The sequence below is a fragment of the Alexandromys fortis genome, unplaced genomic scaffold, assembly GCF_014885135.2.
Source record: "Alexandromys fortis isolate MF-2015 unplaced genomic scaffold, M_Fortis_MF-2015_v1.1 scaffold_36, whole genome shotgun sequence".
NCBI lineage: Eukaryota > Metazoa > Chordata > Mammalia > Rodentia > Cricetidae > Alexandromys > Alexandromys fortis.
In genome coordinates this window covers 3,084,525-3,100,929 of record NW_026067915.1, presented here as the reverse complement: position 1 = coordinate 3,100,929, position 16,405 = coordinate 3,084,525, and the positions used below count along the sequence as shown (strand labels likewise).

Here is a 16,405-nt window from a genome sequence, read left to right as displayed (position 1 = left end):
CTTCATTTTCTCTTTGCTTACAATGGTTTCCATCGTGCCCATTTAAAAAGTGAAGAAAACTGGTGACGCTAATTTATCAAACTATGGCCTCTTGAGTTTTGTGTCGTGATTAATGTAGAGATATTGTCCCTGTGGTTTCTTTTGGTATTTCTATGATTTTGTTTATGGTTTTGATTTATTGGAGATGTATTCTGAAATAATGGATGGGGAATAGGTGAGCTAATTTTTTCCAGAGGGTTGCTCAGTTATCCAAAATTTGGAAAAAAATTGATTTACCCTTTCCCACTGATTTGAGTTTAGGTAAACACTTTCAATATTTAGAGAAGCAACTGCATCAAATTAAAAAACAACAAACAAACAAAACCTATATTATCTATTTTCACTTTCTGGTGTCTTCTCAGTCACTTTCTTACCGAAACTTGGCACTTTCTGTCTTTGATGTTTTCCCAGTCTGGTAAGACAGTCATGGTACTTTGCTGCTGTTTAGTGGCTGCAGGAAAAAACACAGGGAGGGGTCTCAAAACTGGAGACAGGGAAGTGGCCCCTGGACAGAGGACTTTTGTAGATCTGCCATTGGGCTTTACTGGTTAATGGTACCAAAAATTGGTCTCGAAAAGGGAAGTGAGTGTCTCTTCAGTCAGGCTCTCCAGGGTATATAGAAACTTGAAATTTTTAAAGGAAAGCCACAAGGAAACCAGCATTAAAGATCCAAGATACTCAAAGATTGTGTGAAAAGATATTTATGGGGCACATGGACCCTTGGGTCTGGTCTGTTCACTGTCAGTGAGAGCCCCCCCCCCCAACTCTCTCTCCCGTCTCCACAGGTCTCCTCGCCCTCCCATCCAGCATCCTCCATAGCTGGATGGCAGTGATGGCCAATTGTTCCCCCACACACTTAGGCCTTTCTCCAGCCTAGTTTCTACTGTGAGATATCTTCTAAACATCGAACTTTGGACATCTGTGTGCCTCCTCTCTAGAACTCATCTCTGTTTGATGCACTCAGGTGGAAATCCAAGGTTCTCATCATGCCCTGCCTCCCCTCGTTTTTTTTCCTCCCATGCCTGCTACCTCCAGCTTCGTAAGACTCTGTCATGTGAGCCCCATCCCTGAATGACACCAGCTTGCTTTTTCCCACCGCAGGGCTTTTGCATTTGTGAGCCTCTGGGGACAGGTGCTCTGTCCACTTCTGCCCCTAGGATATACACACTTCTCCAAGACAACCCCTCCTCATCCACCCTATCCGCTTGGAGACTTTTGGGAAACTTTCCTGCATATACATCCCCTTTCGTGGCACACCATAACCTCCCGTTAATGAACACAATTGTAATTATTTAGTTATTTTTTTATAAGTTTCTAGTTTCTGTTCCTGCCCCTCAGTCCGAAGCCTCACACTGCCTTATCCCCGGTGGCTAATGGAATGCCTGGCATAAAGCTGGTGTCTAGAAAACATTTCCCCTGATGAATGAGTGAGGTTTTTGCCATAAAGCAATGAGACGGATGCCGTGTATCATCAACAAATAACAATGTTTGTCCCTCCCTGCTGGGAATGCCAGCCCATCCTAGTCTGTCTCCGTGAACTGAAATCTTCTTTCTTTAAAACCCTCCCTATCATAATTGCTGCTTATCCTGAAAGGCATTTGTCTCTCCTCCAGCCCTGTCTCCTCTCTTCCTCCTCCCACTCCCCCGGCACCAGCTGACAGGAGAAGAATGGAAGCCGGAGAGAAATTAATGCACAATGCTGTAGTTGTAGCCTCCTTTCCCCCCAAACCATGGGGAGCTATTTTCCTTCCTCTCCATCTCTTTCTCCTCTTTCCCTTTGAATATCCAGCGCCATCCCCTCTAATTTGATTTGATCGCTCCCGGAGGGGCTGTCACAGAATCAATTAGATCTGTAGAGTTTTACAACTCGGGGTCACCCAGTATGATTCCTCATTTTACAGATGAGAAAACTGAGGCCCAGAGAGGTTAATGTCTGAAACGATTACCTCTGGTGGGGCTTACAGCGCTAATCAGCGCCGTTTTTTTTGAAGATGAATGTTCTCAATATCCCAGCTCTTCTGAGTGAAGTCCTCATTCTGTTTATCTCAGGACATTCAGTGTGTTGGCCTTGGTGCCCAGGTGAGCCTGGTAGGTAGGACTTCCTTTCTGATGCAAGACTGCATTAGTGTTGGGTGGCCAGAGGCTCTGGCTGTGTCCAGACCTCTGCCTTGAATGGGGTCATATGTTTCACCACCAACCAAAGGGCCCCAACATTTATACTGAGACCCTGCTGGAATAATGGTTCATGAGACCTGCTGGGTTTAAACATTTCAAGAACACCGAGAGAAAGCTGCCCGCCCTTTTTTCCAAAGTCATGTTGGGTCAGCAGGGAAAATGTCCCGGAATGGGAAGGGGCCTGAAAGTCATCTGAAATGCTGTCAGCTCCTTCTCCCTCATCTGTTTGCTTTCTGGCTTCCAAAACCCCGTCAAGCAGAACAAAACTTCCACAAACACATTTAAATAGAACACAACACAGTCTTTAAGAAAGGGAAAAAAAAAAAAACATGGCTCCTCTACATCCAGAGATCAATAAGAAATTAAGCAAAGCCCAGATGAGGTTTGACAGCGTGGATTTATACTGCACATGAGCTATGGAGTAGAGAGCTTTTGCTCAGCTGGTGGCCCTGCTACTGGGCATGGGAACAGACATATCCTCTTGTGTGCATGATGTCTATTCTGGTTCTGGGTCCAGATGCTCAATGTCCCTGAGGTGCTGTGATACTTTAGGGACTCAGCAACCACTGGTGGGGTGGGATGCCTCAATGTCAGTGCATCTGTATTCTTATGGATAAAGAAGTGGTAGAGCAACTACCCGGATGCAGAATGCTATCCAGTCTGGGTAGTGTGAGCTGGAAGCTGGGAGGTTTTCCAGAGTTGCAGTTACTCCAGCAAAGACCAGAAAGGCATCCCAGGTCAAACATATAAAGGTGGAACTTGCAACATTAAAGTCTTGGTGTTACAAGTTGAGCAAGGAGAGGTGCTGGGGGGGGCAGAAGAGTGATTGCAAGGAACCAGGGATATAGTTCAGTTAGCAGAGTGCTGGTATAGCATGCACAAAGCCCAGAGTTCAACCTCCAGTACTGCATAAACAGCTGTAGAGATAGCTGCCTGTAATACCTCTGGGGAGGGAGCAGCAGGACAAGCAAGTTCAAGATCAGACTATGCTATGAACACACACACACACACACACACACACACACACACACACACAGAGAGAGAGAGAGGGGGGGGCACAAATCGAATGACAGATGGGATGCTGGTTGCTTTATGGGAGAGAGGCACCAAATCAGAAGGTTTCTGGAAGGAACTCAACAGATACTCTGGCTGGAGCAGGAACTGGTACTCTAGGAGGGCTGAGAGAGCCCGACAAGCCTGGACATGTAGACCAGCTCTCTAGATGTCCTTCTGTTGTCTCCTCCACCCTTGCCACTATGTGTCTTCCTTTGTAACACCAGGGATAAAGATTTCTTCAGTTACCATCTTCCCCCCATCACCTGTTGCAGAATTTCCCCTCCAGAAGTGTTTAGACTATTCAAAGTACCATCCCTCCTATACAACTTCTCTGTAGTCATGTGCCACGGAGGAGTTACATGATGTCTTATTAGCTGTTCCCCACTCTTCCTCTGCTACATAGAGATTCTGAAATATGAGTTCGGTTTTCCAATATGAATCATGGTTGTCGCTCCCGGGCCAAGCGATGGTCCTTCCTCTCTAAGTACCGTCCTCCCACGTAGCTGCTCCATCATATCTCAGCTTGAAGATTTCACACAGGAGCTTAGTTAACCTCATTAAGAGCATCTCTTATCAGCCCCCACCGTTTTATAGTCTAGCTCTCTCAAATGGATTGCTCTTCCAAAAGAAACGGTTCGGGAATCTAAGTTTGTTGAGAAACAAAAACAAGAAAAAAGTTTCTCTTCATGTGCTTTACAGAGGTTTATAAAGGAGTTTTGCCACAATAAAGATATTAGGTTCACAGGTGGGGATGTCCATTGTGGAATTCTTTTATAACTGGATCTCTAATTCATAGGGTAGAGGCTGTCAGCAGTGAAGAGTTTGGTACCTGCTCTCAGTGATGGACAGTAAAGGATACGCACAGCATGAGATATCCAAGTTTGATGAGGGAATGCTTTTTGTTGTTTGTTTGGTTTTTGGTTTTGGTTTTCGAGGCAGGGTTTCTGTGTGGCAGCTCTGACTGTCCTGGAACTTGTTCTCTAGACCAGGCTGGCCTCGAACTCATAGAGATCTGCCTGCCTCTGCCTCTGCCTCTGCCTCTGCCTCTGCCTCTGCCTCTCGAGTGCTGAGAAATAAGGTGTGTGTTGTCACCAGCGCCTGGCTGAGGGAATGCTTTCCGTAGTTAAGTCTGTTGTGTTTGGGGGTGGGTTGTAGAGCACTGTGACGCTGAATCTCAGATCTTTAGAACACAGACGTGGCTGTATGAGCTCATTTTCTGGGTGGAGCAGAGGGACTGCTGGGCTCGTGAAGCCCTCCAGAGCTCCGGGGTTCTCTCCTGGACTGCCTCCTTGGTCTTCTCACTCTCGCCTTTCTGATTTTGCATGTGTGCGCCTGTGGCCTGCCGGGGACAGTGGGAAGAAGTCAGTGGCTACGATGAAAACCTGAACACCATCCGTACTTACCAAGTGTGCAACGTCTTTGAGCCCAACCAGAACAACTGGCTGCTCACCACCTTTATCAACAGACGGGGCGCCCATCGCATCTACACGGAGATGCGCTTCACTGTGAGAGACTGCAGCAGCCTCCCAAATGTCCCAGGCTCCTGCAAGGAGACCTTCAACCTGTACTACTATGAGACTGACTCTGTCATCGCCACCAAGAAGTCAGCCTTCTGGTCTGAAGCCCCCTACCTCAAAGTTGACACCATTGCTGCAGATGAGAGCTTCTCCCAGGTGGATTTTGGGGGAAGGCTGATGAAGGTCAACACAGAAGTCAGGAGCTTTGGGCCTCTTACTCGGAATGGTTTTTACCTCGCTTTCCAGGACTATGGAGCCTGTATGTCTCTCCTTTCTGTCCGTGTTTTCTTCAAAAAGTGTCCCAGCATTGTGCAAAATTTTGCAGTGTTCCCCGAAACCATGACTGGAGCAGAGAGCACGTCTCTGGTGATTGCTAGGGGCACATGCATCCCCAATGCAGAGGAAGTGGACGTGCCCATAAAACTCTACTGCAACGGGGATGGAGAATGGATGGTACCCATTGGACGATGTACCTGCAAGCCTGGCTATGAGCCCGAGAACAGTGTGGTCTGCAAGGGTAAGTCTGGGGCTCCTTGAGTGTCCCTTTCCCTCCCACCTGGGGAGGTCCAAGTTCATTACTTTCTTGCTCCTCGTTCAGGGTCATTCAGGAAAAGAGAGAGCTTGGTGGCTTATTAAAATCTCAGAAGAACCTCTGACCCAGGGCTATGCCTGATGGTTTTCCAGTTGTAGACCAACTATCTGTATGCACGTGCGAAGGAAGGGAAGGGATGGGAAATGTTCTGAACAGTAGAAAATGATTTAATAATTGTTTATTTATTTAGTTTGGGAACATTCTCTCTCTCTCTCTCTCTCACACACACACACACACACACACACTACTCTAAGCATCTTTCATCAGCCTCAAGCTCTGGGGGGCCTGGGGTATTTGTGTTGTCATGGACAGTTCACTCAAGGGTAATTGAGAAGTGACTGAATTTGGAAAATATTTTCGTTCATTTCAGTCCAGCTCCCACAGTATTGAACTTGGTCCTGAAGCCGTGTAGCTCATTAACTCAAAGCCCTCTGGCTTGACTGTCTTTCTCCAGGGGGCTCAGTGCCAGGCCCTGGAAGGAGATGAAGCTGCTGGTCCAGGAATGGGGGAATGGGAATGTTCCATGTGTGGAGGTACCTTTGCTTCTGAGGGGGGCAAACTGATGCAAACTTTGCAGACTGGAACTTGAAGGTATTACACGCTCACACTAGATCTCTGGACCCTACACTCGCCTTTGTCCAATAGGTGACAATACATATGCTGACCTGGCTCCACTTAGTCCCAGAGTGAATGGAAGGGTCTAGAAGCTCTATCGCTTGTCCTGTCTACGTCACTGGAGCTGAATATGGGGTGGTGCAGGGCTGGGAGGAGAAGGTGAGTCCTGTTAATAAATCTCACTTATAATCTTCAGAAGTCTGGATTGTTTTAAAAGGCCTGGAAATGATCATTTTCATTGTAACATAACTCAAGGGGTGCCCTCTCTCACTTGCAGTTTGGGAGTGAAATTAGCTCCTTCCCCATCACAGGTCTCCTGAAAGCATCCTTGGGTCCCCTGGTGCTGCTGGAGCAGCGGCCAGCCCTAGTCTGTTTGCTTCCTCCTTCCCCAAACACCTGCCTGTGAAATGCCTGGTAAAGGATTTTGAAAGACCGTCAGCACGCGATCCCATGGATTCAGCTAATTGCCTGGGCTGGGGCCTTCGCACAGCCTTTCTGGGGCCTGCTGGGAACACAGAGCTGCGCCTTTGTGTCTTTATTGGATTTCTTGGTTCTGGGGCCCATGATGGATGGCGTGGAAAAAGGGGAGAGAGCGCCAGATCCAGTGATGAATCAAGGCAGACAGTTTTAAGACCAGCCGGGTCTGGTCCCACAGAGCGCCTCTGTGTCCCACAGTTGGGGGTGGGGAGAGGGCACCCTCTTTGGCATTCTTCCGGGTCTGAGTGGGGACCAGGACACCAGGCTGTCTTAAAGGCGCAGGTGCAGCAGCTCCTGGGCATGCTTGCAAACCATGGTGGGGTGCATTTCTGGGGCTTCAAAGGGACGCCACACGGAAGTTGCTGGCGGGGCCCCTCTCATTTTTCTCATTATTTCCTGAGCAGAATGGCAGGGATGGGAGCAAGCATTGATTGGTTCTGATTTAATTGGGACTCTGGGAAACAGGCTCTCATTTCTTCGGACTAATTGGAACGTTACTCTTTTGGGGGGCTCTGTTGTCCACACGGCTTGTCAGTCACCTCTCATGGTTGTCCTGGGAGGGCCTGTGGGGACAAATATGGAAATGCAAGTTGTTTCTCTTTCTTCCTTCTTGGCCCAAACTGCTCTTACAGGTTTGCTTGGATGTTGCTAATCTCTGACTGTTGTGAACATGGCTGGACTTTACATGTAATCACTTATTGTAAACTCACTGGAGGGTGGAGGAAAGGGGGGGCAGGGCATCCTCGCTACACAGGCAGATACGTTCTGGTGGCAAGTCTGAGAATAGAGAGTAACGAGTTGGAGAGTGGCTTGGTTTCTTTGGCTCCACGTCCTGGCTAAGCCCATTGTCCTTGGGGACCCGAAGCCCTCCACCCATGTCTCAGGGGCTGCACGGTTGCGTCTTCTCAGTTGCTCCCTATCAGAGCTCACATGGCTAGACCAGATCCCTCTGTCGAGGATCCACAGAACACTGCCTGGGAAATGAGGGGACCCCACCCCTGTGTAGATGGAGACTTTGGAAAACTCTTTGCACCCTTGGGATAGGCAGTATGTGTAGAGATCTGCGGTTGGTCCCCATGCTGTGTTTTCAAAGGGAGGCCTCCAACTACATTGTCTGAGTATGCAGTGTTACCAGGTAGGCACTGGGATCAGTCCTATCAATTCTGGGGTGGCTGCCTGATGATAACAGGATCCGGGAGAACGGTGAATGCCAGACTGCAGGTGAGGAGGAATGGAGGTCCAACAGCTGCTATGTCCTGACAGGACCTGGGAATTCTTGCTTGAATTTCACTGTGGGGAGCCTGATGGTTCTGTGGTTCTCACCATGTGCCAATCCCCACACCCTCTGGGATGTTTGCATCTGAGACTTTGCATTATGTAGCATCTACAGAGCTGCTGTAGAAACTGTCCTTTCGGTTTTTTGGTTCCTTTTTCTTCTTTTCTGGTTTCTGAGCGACTGCTCTGGTGGGTAAGGAACCATGCGTTCTCTTTCTTTCACTTTCCATCTGCTAAACCCGCGTATCTGTCAAATTCATGGTGACCCTCACTGGGCTGTGCAGAGGCACCTGGAGACCAATTAGGCAGCCCAGGCCGCCAAGAGCAGCCCTGGCCTGGAGCGGTTCCTGTTGTGGAGAGAGAGAGAGAGAGAGAGAGAGAGAGAGAGAGAGAGAGAGAGAGAGAGAGAGAGAGAGAGGAGGGGGGGAGGGAGGGAGGGAGGGAGGGAGAGACAGAGGCTGTGTGGGGAGGACAATGAGGACAGCAGGCAGAGGCCCGTGGTAGAGCTTCTGTGTTAACATGTGGCTCACACACTTCCCGGCGGGTTCTGTGGCTGAGGCCTCTGACTCATCCTTTCTGTAGCACACACACACACACACACACACACACACACACACACACTAGGCTCATCAGGCACACGGGCATGTTGATCCTAGCACCAACTCTGACCTCATCAGGTGTCAGTCAATACGAAATTGTTAATTACTTGAGAGATGGCTCATCTATTTCGGCTTCGGGTCATGTGCTCATAGCTCGGGGGATTAACAAGAAAACCCCAGCTTTCTCTCTCTCTCTTTGAACCACATTCCTCCGGCTAACGTGGGTGGTGAAGTGACTCTTTGTGTGGGCCCCAGGCAGCCTAGCTCTCCATGTGCCAGGCAGGTCATGAGCTGGTGCTGGGGAAGCCTTAAAATATACCGGCTAAGGGAAGATGGTGGGGCTATGGCTTGGTTAAGGTTCCTAGTGCTGCGATAAAACACCCTGACCAATTACGGTCCTTCCCTGGAAGGAAGTCAGGACAGGAACTCAAGCAGGGCAGAAACGTGGAGGCAGGAGCTGATGCAGAGGCCATGAAAGAATGCTGCTTATTAACTTCTTCCCCATGGCTTGCTCAGCTTGCTGTCTTCTAGAACCCAGGACCACCTGTTCTGGGTGGCACAGCTCTGAGGGAGCTGGGTCCTCCTACATCAGTCATTAATCAGAAAATGCCCATGCAGACTCGCCTGTAGGCCAATCTGATGGAATCGGTTCCTCCACTGAGATTCTGCCTTCTCAAAGGTGTTCAGGTGGGGTCAAGTTGACAGGAACTAACTAGCACAGGGCTGGAATGGACACTCTTCTCTTCCGTGTCCACTAGGAGCAGGCTCCGTATTGTCTCTCAAAGCATTAGACTGTGACATACTTTCTGGGTGTCCATGGCTTCCAGAGCAGGTCCTAGCTGGGGGCTATGTTCCGCCCTTGAGTATTCTCTGAAGGGCTGACTTTGCAAACACTCCTTAAAGCTCCCAGAAGGATCTATTTCATGAGCTTCTGTCCAGCCACAGGGCATTGGGTAGAGGTGATGGGGTACGGCTCAGGGAATAATAGGGTACACAGTTCTGTCTGTCATCCCTTTTGCCCATGTTCCTGCCTGTCCCGGGTGCCTTGACTTCTGGCAGAAGGTAGTAATCTATGGTGCCCAGAGAAGGGCCTCTAACCTCAGTAGATGGGACTACAGGCCAGAGGCTAATTGGCTTGGTGCTGTAGCTGATCAGGAACCCCACAGGAGTTCTGAGTAGGTGAGAGAGGGGGAGGAAGCTGACTGCCCAGAAGTTACAGAAAAGAATAGCTGATCCCTACAGAGGGCCTGCACTAGTTACTTGTACCAGAACCCCCAAGGGTACCAGGAGTGGCGCCACTCCCGGAAGCAGACAGGGCCGCACCTTTAAACCCCCCATTTCCAGCTCGGGCTTGACATCAGTAGTGGAGTTGAGCACACCTGGGAAACCTTGTAGCTTTTCCAGGGAATTCTCAAGTTCAGCCAGCAGCAGTCCAGCCATGGATACTGGCATGCTGTCAGGGCCTTTGAATGTCCTGGAGAACAGAAAAATTCTCTGTTCTGAATTGTTCCACGACTCTCCAGCTCCCCCCCCCCTTCCCGTAGACTCTGTGTGTTGGGGTTGGCAACCCTACCCCTGCAGGCTCTAACCCTGACATCTCCCAAAGGGTCCCCTTTCCCAGAATGGCTGTATCTTTACCCCCACCACACATACCAAGTGGGGCCCTTTTTCTTTGGTAATTTTCTACCTACATGTAAATTCCTTCATGCCTGGAGACCCAAGGGACGCTCTGAACCTTTCAACAATTCCGACGCCTTTTGTCAACTTGCACAGTTGAGATGAGCCACTTTGTAAGCCTAGGGGAGTTGAGATGAAAAATCCCAAAGATTTGAAGGTGAAGAAAAATATGTCTAATTTAGCTCAAAAGAGGTTTCTAGGGCCTAGTCCCACCCCCCCCTTAGGGTTGGTGGCCTCAGCTTTGGTCTCCTTGACAGTTCCTATTGAGGTCCTTCAGGAGAAAGGGGAGGGCCCAGGAAACAGTGTTCAAGTGCCTAAGTGTTCCCACGAGTGTGCACATGAACCAGGCCACTGTGCTGGCAGCCACATACAAAGGCATTGAGGAGCACTGCCACTCACTGGCCCACCAGCAGTCAGCTGGTGAGAGAAAGTCCACAGCCCAGATGGCTTCCTCTCAAGCCCCAGGGAGACCAGATCTTCTCAGGGCCAAGGGAGGCCAAGGTCATTAACACTGCAGCCCTGTAAGATGAGCGTGGTAATCGGATTTCCCAATAGGCTACTTCATTTAGAAACCACCCGGGGCCTCCTCTGCTTCCTGCCGTGGCCCGGCCCAGTGCCCTCCAGAGAGGAGTCATATGTAATTGCCTGGGTGTAATGGCCTGTGACACCATGAACAACAGTGAGTGGAGCTGGAAGGATGCCCCTTTGCTGCACAGCCACCAACATGTTGGGCTCTAAAGGCAGCGTAGGATGTAGGCGACGGGGTCCAAATCCCTTTAGGTTCAGTGCTTGCCCTTCTGCCCCCCAGAAGACCCACACCCCACTGCCAATGACCAAACAGTCTTGACCCTCAACCACTGAGTGATAACACCCTTCAGGCAGGAGAGCTGTCTGAGAGGAAGTCTGCATTTTGCATTAAGCCTGGCCATCCGTGACTTAATAAATATGCATTATCATGTGAATAGTGGAAATACCTCTGGGCTGGGAGTTCGGCAGGGGCCTGAAGGCAGCCATTGATTGCACTGTCATCTGCTCATGAAAACCTATGAGGTCTGAAACTGAGCGAGTGGGTGGCATGGGTGGGATTTGTCCATAGAGAGGACTAGGCAATTACTGTCAGTCCTGGGATTAGAACTCAGGTCCTGAGATACTACCATTTGCCTTCGCTTCTGAGAATAGATAAGGCTGAAGTTAGCCATCCTTAAAAATACGTTTTCAGGAATATTGAGCCTCTCAACTGACCTTGGTTTTGCTTGTGGTTCCTGGATGTCCTCACACAACTCTGTGCCATGCATCTACCCATCTTCTGTCGGGATTCAGCCCATCTTTCCAGAGAGCATGAGAACACTTTACAAAACATCTAAGTAGTGTACCGGTTCTGGAGGGTAACCCCAGCTTCCTGACCTAAGGCTTTGTGTCAGAGAAAGGGGGGAGAACATGATGGGGTCCAGATGTGACTTTCTAATCTGTGTTAAGGAGTCCTCAAGGGCTGTGTTCCACACTAGGCATCATGGTCTGTGGGTGCGGCTAGAACAGAACGCCACAGATAGGGTGCTTTAGTATGGGCTGATATCTACTTCCTACAGGTTTGGTGCTAAGGAAGTGTAAGTCTTTGGCAGGTTCAGTTCTACAGTGAGGATTGCGTCTTCTGGAGAGGAGAAGCCAGTGTGCGCTCCATGGTGGAGAGGCAGAGGAACTGCCCTAGTGTGGTAAGGCCTTTTTTAGTGAGTGCTTTAATCCCATTCAGGATAGGGGACCTCATAATTTAATCACCTTTTTTTTAAAATATTTATTTATTATGTATACAATATTCTGTCTGTATGCCTGAAGGCCAGAGAGGGCGCCAGACCTCTTTACAGATGGTTGTGAGCCACCATGTGGTTGCTGGGAATTGAACTCAGGACCTTTGGAAGAGCAGGCAATGCTCTTAACCACTGAGCCATCTCTCCAGCCCTTTAATCACCTTTTTAAGGACCCACCTCTTAATACTGTTGCTTTGTAACACTTGGAGTTGGAAAAGCCATTTTTCAAATTTCCGTCCCATAGCTCCTTGGTGCTGGGAAGTCCCTCTCTGTGGGTTCTGAGCACACACTTTATTGAGCAGAAGGGAAGTGAGTCACTGAGAAGAAGCCCACTCTGGATCCAAGTATGCCTATGTCTTTTGGTTCTGGGCCCCCTGAGCTCAGTCTGTTTTGTTTTACTTCCTGTTGCCATTGACAACAGTGTTGGCAGAGCCCTGATGCTCCTGACGCTTCCTCAATGCAGTGGGATGGAGACAACTGTAAAGACATACTAGGGCTGTGGCAAAGGACACTGGCGAGCCACCCAGCGCAAGCCTTGCATTGATGTCAGGACTTTGAAAGGAACATTGAGAGAAGTAACCTTCGCCTTTTTCTAGAGACAGCTCTTGGCCTTCAGGTGACCTGTGTATAGTCAGTCTCCTTGCTGGCTAAACTAACAACCAGAGTATCAGCTAGATAATAAAAGCAGTTGAACCTTCATTTTATTTTAACAGCCATGCGGTAATACAGGGCATACAGTTCCTTCTGAGGAGTAATTTAATACAGAAGAATATGGCAGGGTTTGTGTTGGGTTCTGGAAACCATCCAGGTGTCGGAGAGCATTTTGCCTCTTAGGTATTTACTCAGCCTGCTGAAGGCTGTGTCCATTAACCTGTAAGTGGACTAGCCTTGTTTCTGCATGCAGGTCTGGGGAGGACAGGAGGAAATCAGGTCACCTATAGGAGGTTCCACAAACCACCTCAGGAAGCTTCTCGTAATGACATTCAGGACCCAGTGCAGTCCTGAGACTTTCCTTAGAAGGTGGACAGAAAGTCAGCCTTCTGGTTTCCGGTTGATCCTGATTTGTTGGGGTAGCTCACTGACCCAGGGCTTCGACCAGCAACATGTGTTCCTGGTCACAGCAGAGTCTCACCTCTTCAGGTGTGTGTCTTGTTTCTGTCCTCTGAAGGCCTCCATGTTTCTGGCCTTCCTGGTCCTTACTGGAGTTCTGAAGTCAAGTAAGTTGGGTCGTCTTCACGCCCATGTTACTTTCAGAAACCCGTAGAGCACTGGTGGCCGCTGAACCTCCCATGCATGTACATTCATTAGATTCTCAGATCTAGCAGGTTTGTCTTTGTTGTGCTCCTCTTGGAAAGGACCTCCATAGCCGGAGGATGTTGGGGCTACAGGTGGCGTGTTCGTCTAGAGAACTCTATAGGACAGAATCCTCTTGGCTAGATCAGGACCCCAAGGTTAACGACCCCCACCCATCCCCATCTCATTTCCTCACAGTCCTCCAGGACAGCCTGGCTCATCTTTTAGCCTTTCTTTCTTGGCATAGAACTTTTATGCAGATCACTATGTTTCCGATTCACCTGTTTATTATTATTAGTAGTAGAAAACACTCCAGATGCGGAAATTTCCTTTTATGCTGGACCCATGCAATTTTTCTTACTATTAAAGTTTAAACTTTCTCTTGCAGAGGATACCTGAGATTTTCTCACTCAGGATACAAATAAACCCTTGACCCACCCCCATGGGGACTTGTCAGGGACCCTGTACCTGGTCCCCAGCTCACTTCCTACTTCACAATGAAGGTTAAAAGTCGTTTTGCTGATTGCTGTTATTTCTCTGCATTTTATTTATTTTGCTGGTTTTCAATTTGTATACATTTAGTTTTCTCCATATCTCTTGCTATTTCTGAGCAACACTGGGATAGACACCCTTGTGTACTAATCTTTGAACTAATATGTGAGTACATCGGCAAGATAAATTCATTAATTAATTTACTCAATGAATATTTATCGAGGGCTTTCTTTGCGCCAAGCACTTTTCTAGGAGCTAAGAATGCAGCAAACTCTCCGAAGTAAAATTGCTGAGTCAAAGCATATACATTTTTAATTTTGATAGATATTCCCAAATTGTGCTCCCTCTAAAAGGCATATTCTACCAAAAACTTTTTTTTGCACCCACCAGCAGTGTACAAGTTCTTGTTCTCCATACCTCTGCCAAGATAATAAAATATCAATCTTTTTTTTTTCATTGCCAATCTGGTAGGTGAAAAATGGCATCCCGTTCCAGTTTCAATCTGCATTTGTCTTGCTGTTGAACCTTGGGAAGTTCTGGAAATTGCTGAGGCCCTGGCTTGCTAGAATGCAGCATGGAGTTGGATGTGCTTGGATAATACATGGTCTGGAGTCTGCTCTCTCTGGTCTCCATTGCATTTCTCTGTCCTGTCCCTCCTGCTCTGCCTGGCCTCCTGCGTGTGCTCTCTGCCAGTCTCTTATGTTCCCTGCATTTTACACATCCTTTGCACACACCCATTCAGGCATTCCCCAGACAGTGAATGTCTGCAGAGGGGACGGGGAGGTGCAGGTGCCCGATGCTGGAAGGCTGTGTCGTTCTTGTGGTCTAGTTTCAGGAAAGCAGATACCCAGCCTGGTGGGAACACACCTTATTTTTTCCTTTCTTCCCCTTCTGCCTCTGAACTGGCTCTGGGATTCTCTACCCTTCTCTTCAGATCTTCTAGCTCTGACCCTCCTGGCTCAGCCACTGAGGGTCTTTACCATCTGAGCCCTTTACCATCTGAACTTACCTCAGGGTGCCTCCACTTCTGCTCACCCTGTGACACACTCTTCTGAGATCAGCCTTCAGCCCTCACCTCCTCCAGGTTCCCTCTCATTACTCCAACCCATCCTTTCTAGGCCTGTCATCCCCTTCCCTTCCCTGGCCGCCTCAAATGGGACCCACCTCCACCTTTGAGAGTGTTGTAGGCTTGGCTCAGTGTTGCCTTGGGCATCTTTTGGTTTTCTCCTCCAGCTCTCTATGTGGTATTGGTTTCTCTCTGGACCATGGACTTTCCTGCCTCTCTTACTTGCCTCAGTCTCCCTCTTTCTTTCCTGCCTTCCCCTCCTTTTTCATGCTTCTATTGTCCCCCCCTCACTTCCTCCCTTCTTCCCTCCTTTCTTTCTCAGCAATTTTTTTAAAAAAAGTTAATGCATCTATTGTTTTTAATGCATTTTTGTTTTAAAGAAAATCAATAGATGAAAATAATAAGTCAAAGCTCCAGCATGGGCCCAGTAATACCCATACAAGAACCCTCTCTGAAGGACATGAGTTCAGTCCTCCAGTCCCATTGTAGAAGGAGAGAAACAGACCCCAGGAACTTTTGTCCCTTGACCTTCACACATGAACCCTAACCTTTAACCCTAAAGGTTAATGCATTAATGGTGGGTGTTTGAAAGGACATGGGGGTGGTTATATGAAGTTTAGTATTGTCTTCCATCTCATTGCCAGATTCTGGTGGCTCTGACTTCAGCATGCTTTTCTGGGTTGTCTTGTGCTGAAATGCTACCATAGAACAACTGTGCTGTGCACCCAGTATGGTAAGCTAGGGACTTTGCCAAATTCTCTTTTAACTTTGCCTCTTAAATCCTCATTGCTGTGAGAGACATGCAGTATGTACCCTTAAGTTTCACCAAAGACCCCAAAACCCAGAGATGCTCAGTAGCTTTCCCAAGGTCTCATATAGCACAGGATTTGAGGCACTGCTGTCTCATGGTTTGTTATTCCTCCTAGTTAGAGGAGAGCTGAGAGTCAATTCAGTCGGGTATGGTACATGGCTTCAGATAGAAACCTCCACGGAGGCACCCACAATTTGACCCGCACCTGGGGATTTTATGGGTATTGCTCTTTTCCCGTGTGCCAGACATGGGCCAGGAGGGTCCACACAGTGGCCACAGTCACTGCTCAGAGTGAGCTACCATTTACCTATGCCCTCCTCACAGATTGCTCCCCTCCTCTTAAGCTCTAACAGGCAATGGCCATGCTCCATGCCATCTGTCATGTGAAAACAAAACAAAACACATCCAATGCAAGATGTGTAAAGGGAGGCGCGAGCTGAAGAGGGGGAGGGTGGGCGAGCAGAAGAGGCGGCGGGCCCTTCAGTGAGAGGATGCCTAAGAAAGCATCCTAGCCTGCTCAGTGGGGACTCTGAAGAACCAGGCAGGCACTTTTGGAGCCGACGATGGCAGAACCAGATGGAGACAGTTACCAGCGATGGCAGAGGCCTTGTCTGTCTGTTGTCCAATATGACGACACGTTGTGCACAAACACGCAGAACAAACCCAACAGAACGACCGCAAAGCCCATCCATTCTGCAATCCTTTTCCTAGAAGCTGGTGATAACATATCCGCTTGACAGAGGACATAAGGTCAGTGCAACGTGTGTATTTCAAGTGGAAAATGACAATCTGCTCTCTGCGCGAGACGGGTGGAGCGGCTCGTGGAAGTTGTACGGAATATGCAAGGACTCTGCCAAATCATGAGCTTGGCAAAATTTGCCTGTTCTGGGAGCTAGGTGGTTTGGGGGCTTGCATTTGG

The 16,405-nt window shown here is 48.7% G+C and overlaps 1 protein-coding gene across 1 annotated transcript in view; it reads left to right on the top strand.

The window, feature by feature from the left end:
• The window catches only part of Ephb1 (EPH receptor B1), a 431,506-nt gene that overhangs the window by 149,625 nt on the left and 265,476 nt on the right, over nt 1-16,405 (top strand). Inside the window, exon 3 of the mRNA XM_050139404.1 lies at nt 4,623-5,304. Coding sequence (XP_049995361.1) covers nt 4,623-5,304 — 682 coding nt within the window. The remainder of the gene's footprint in view (nt 1-4,622; nt 5,305-16,405) is intronic.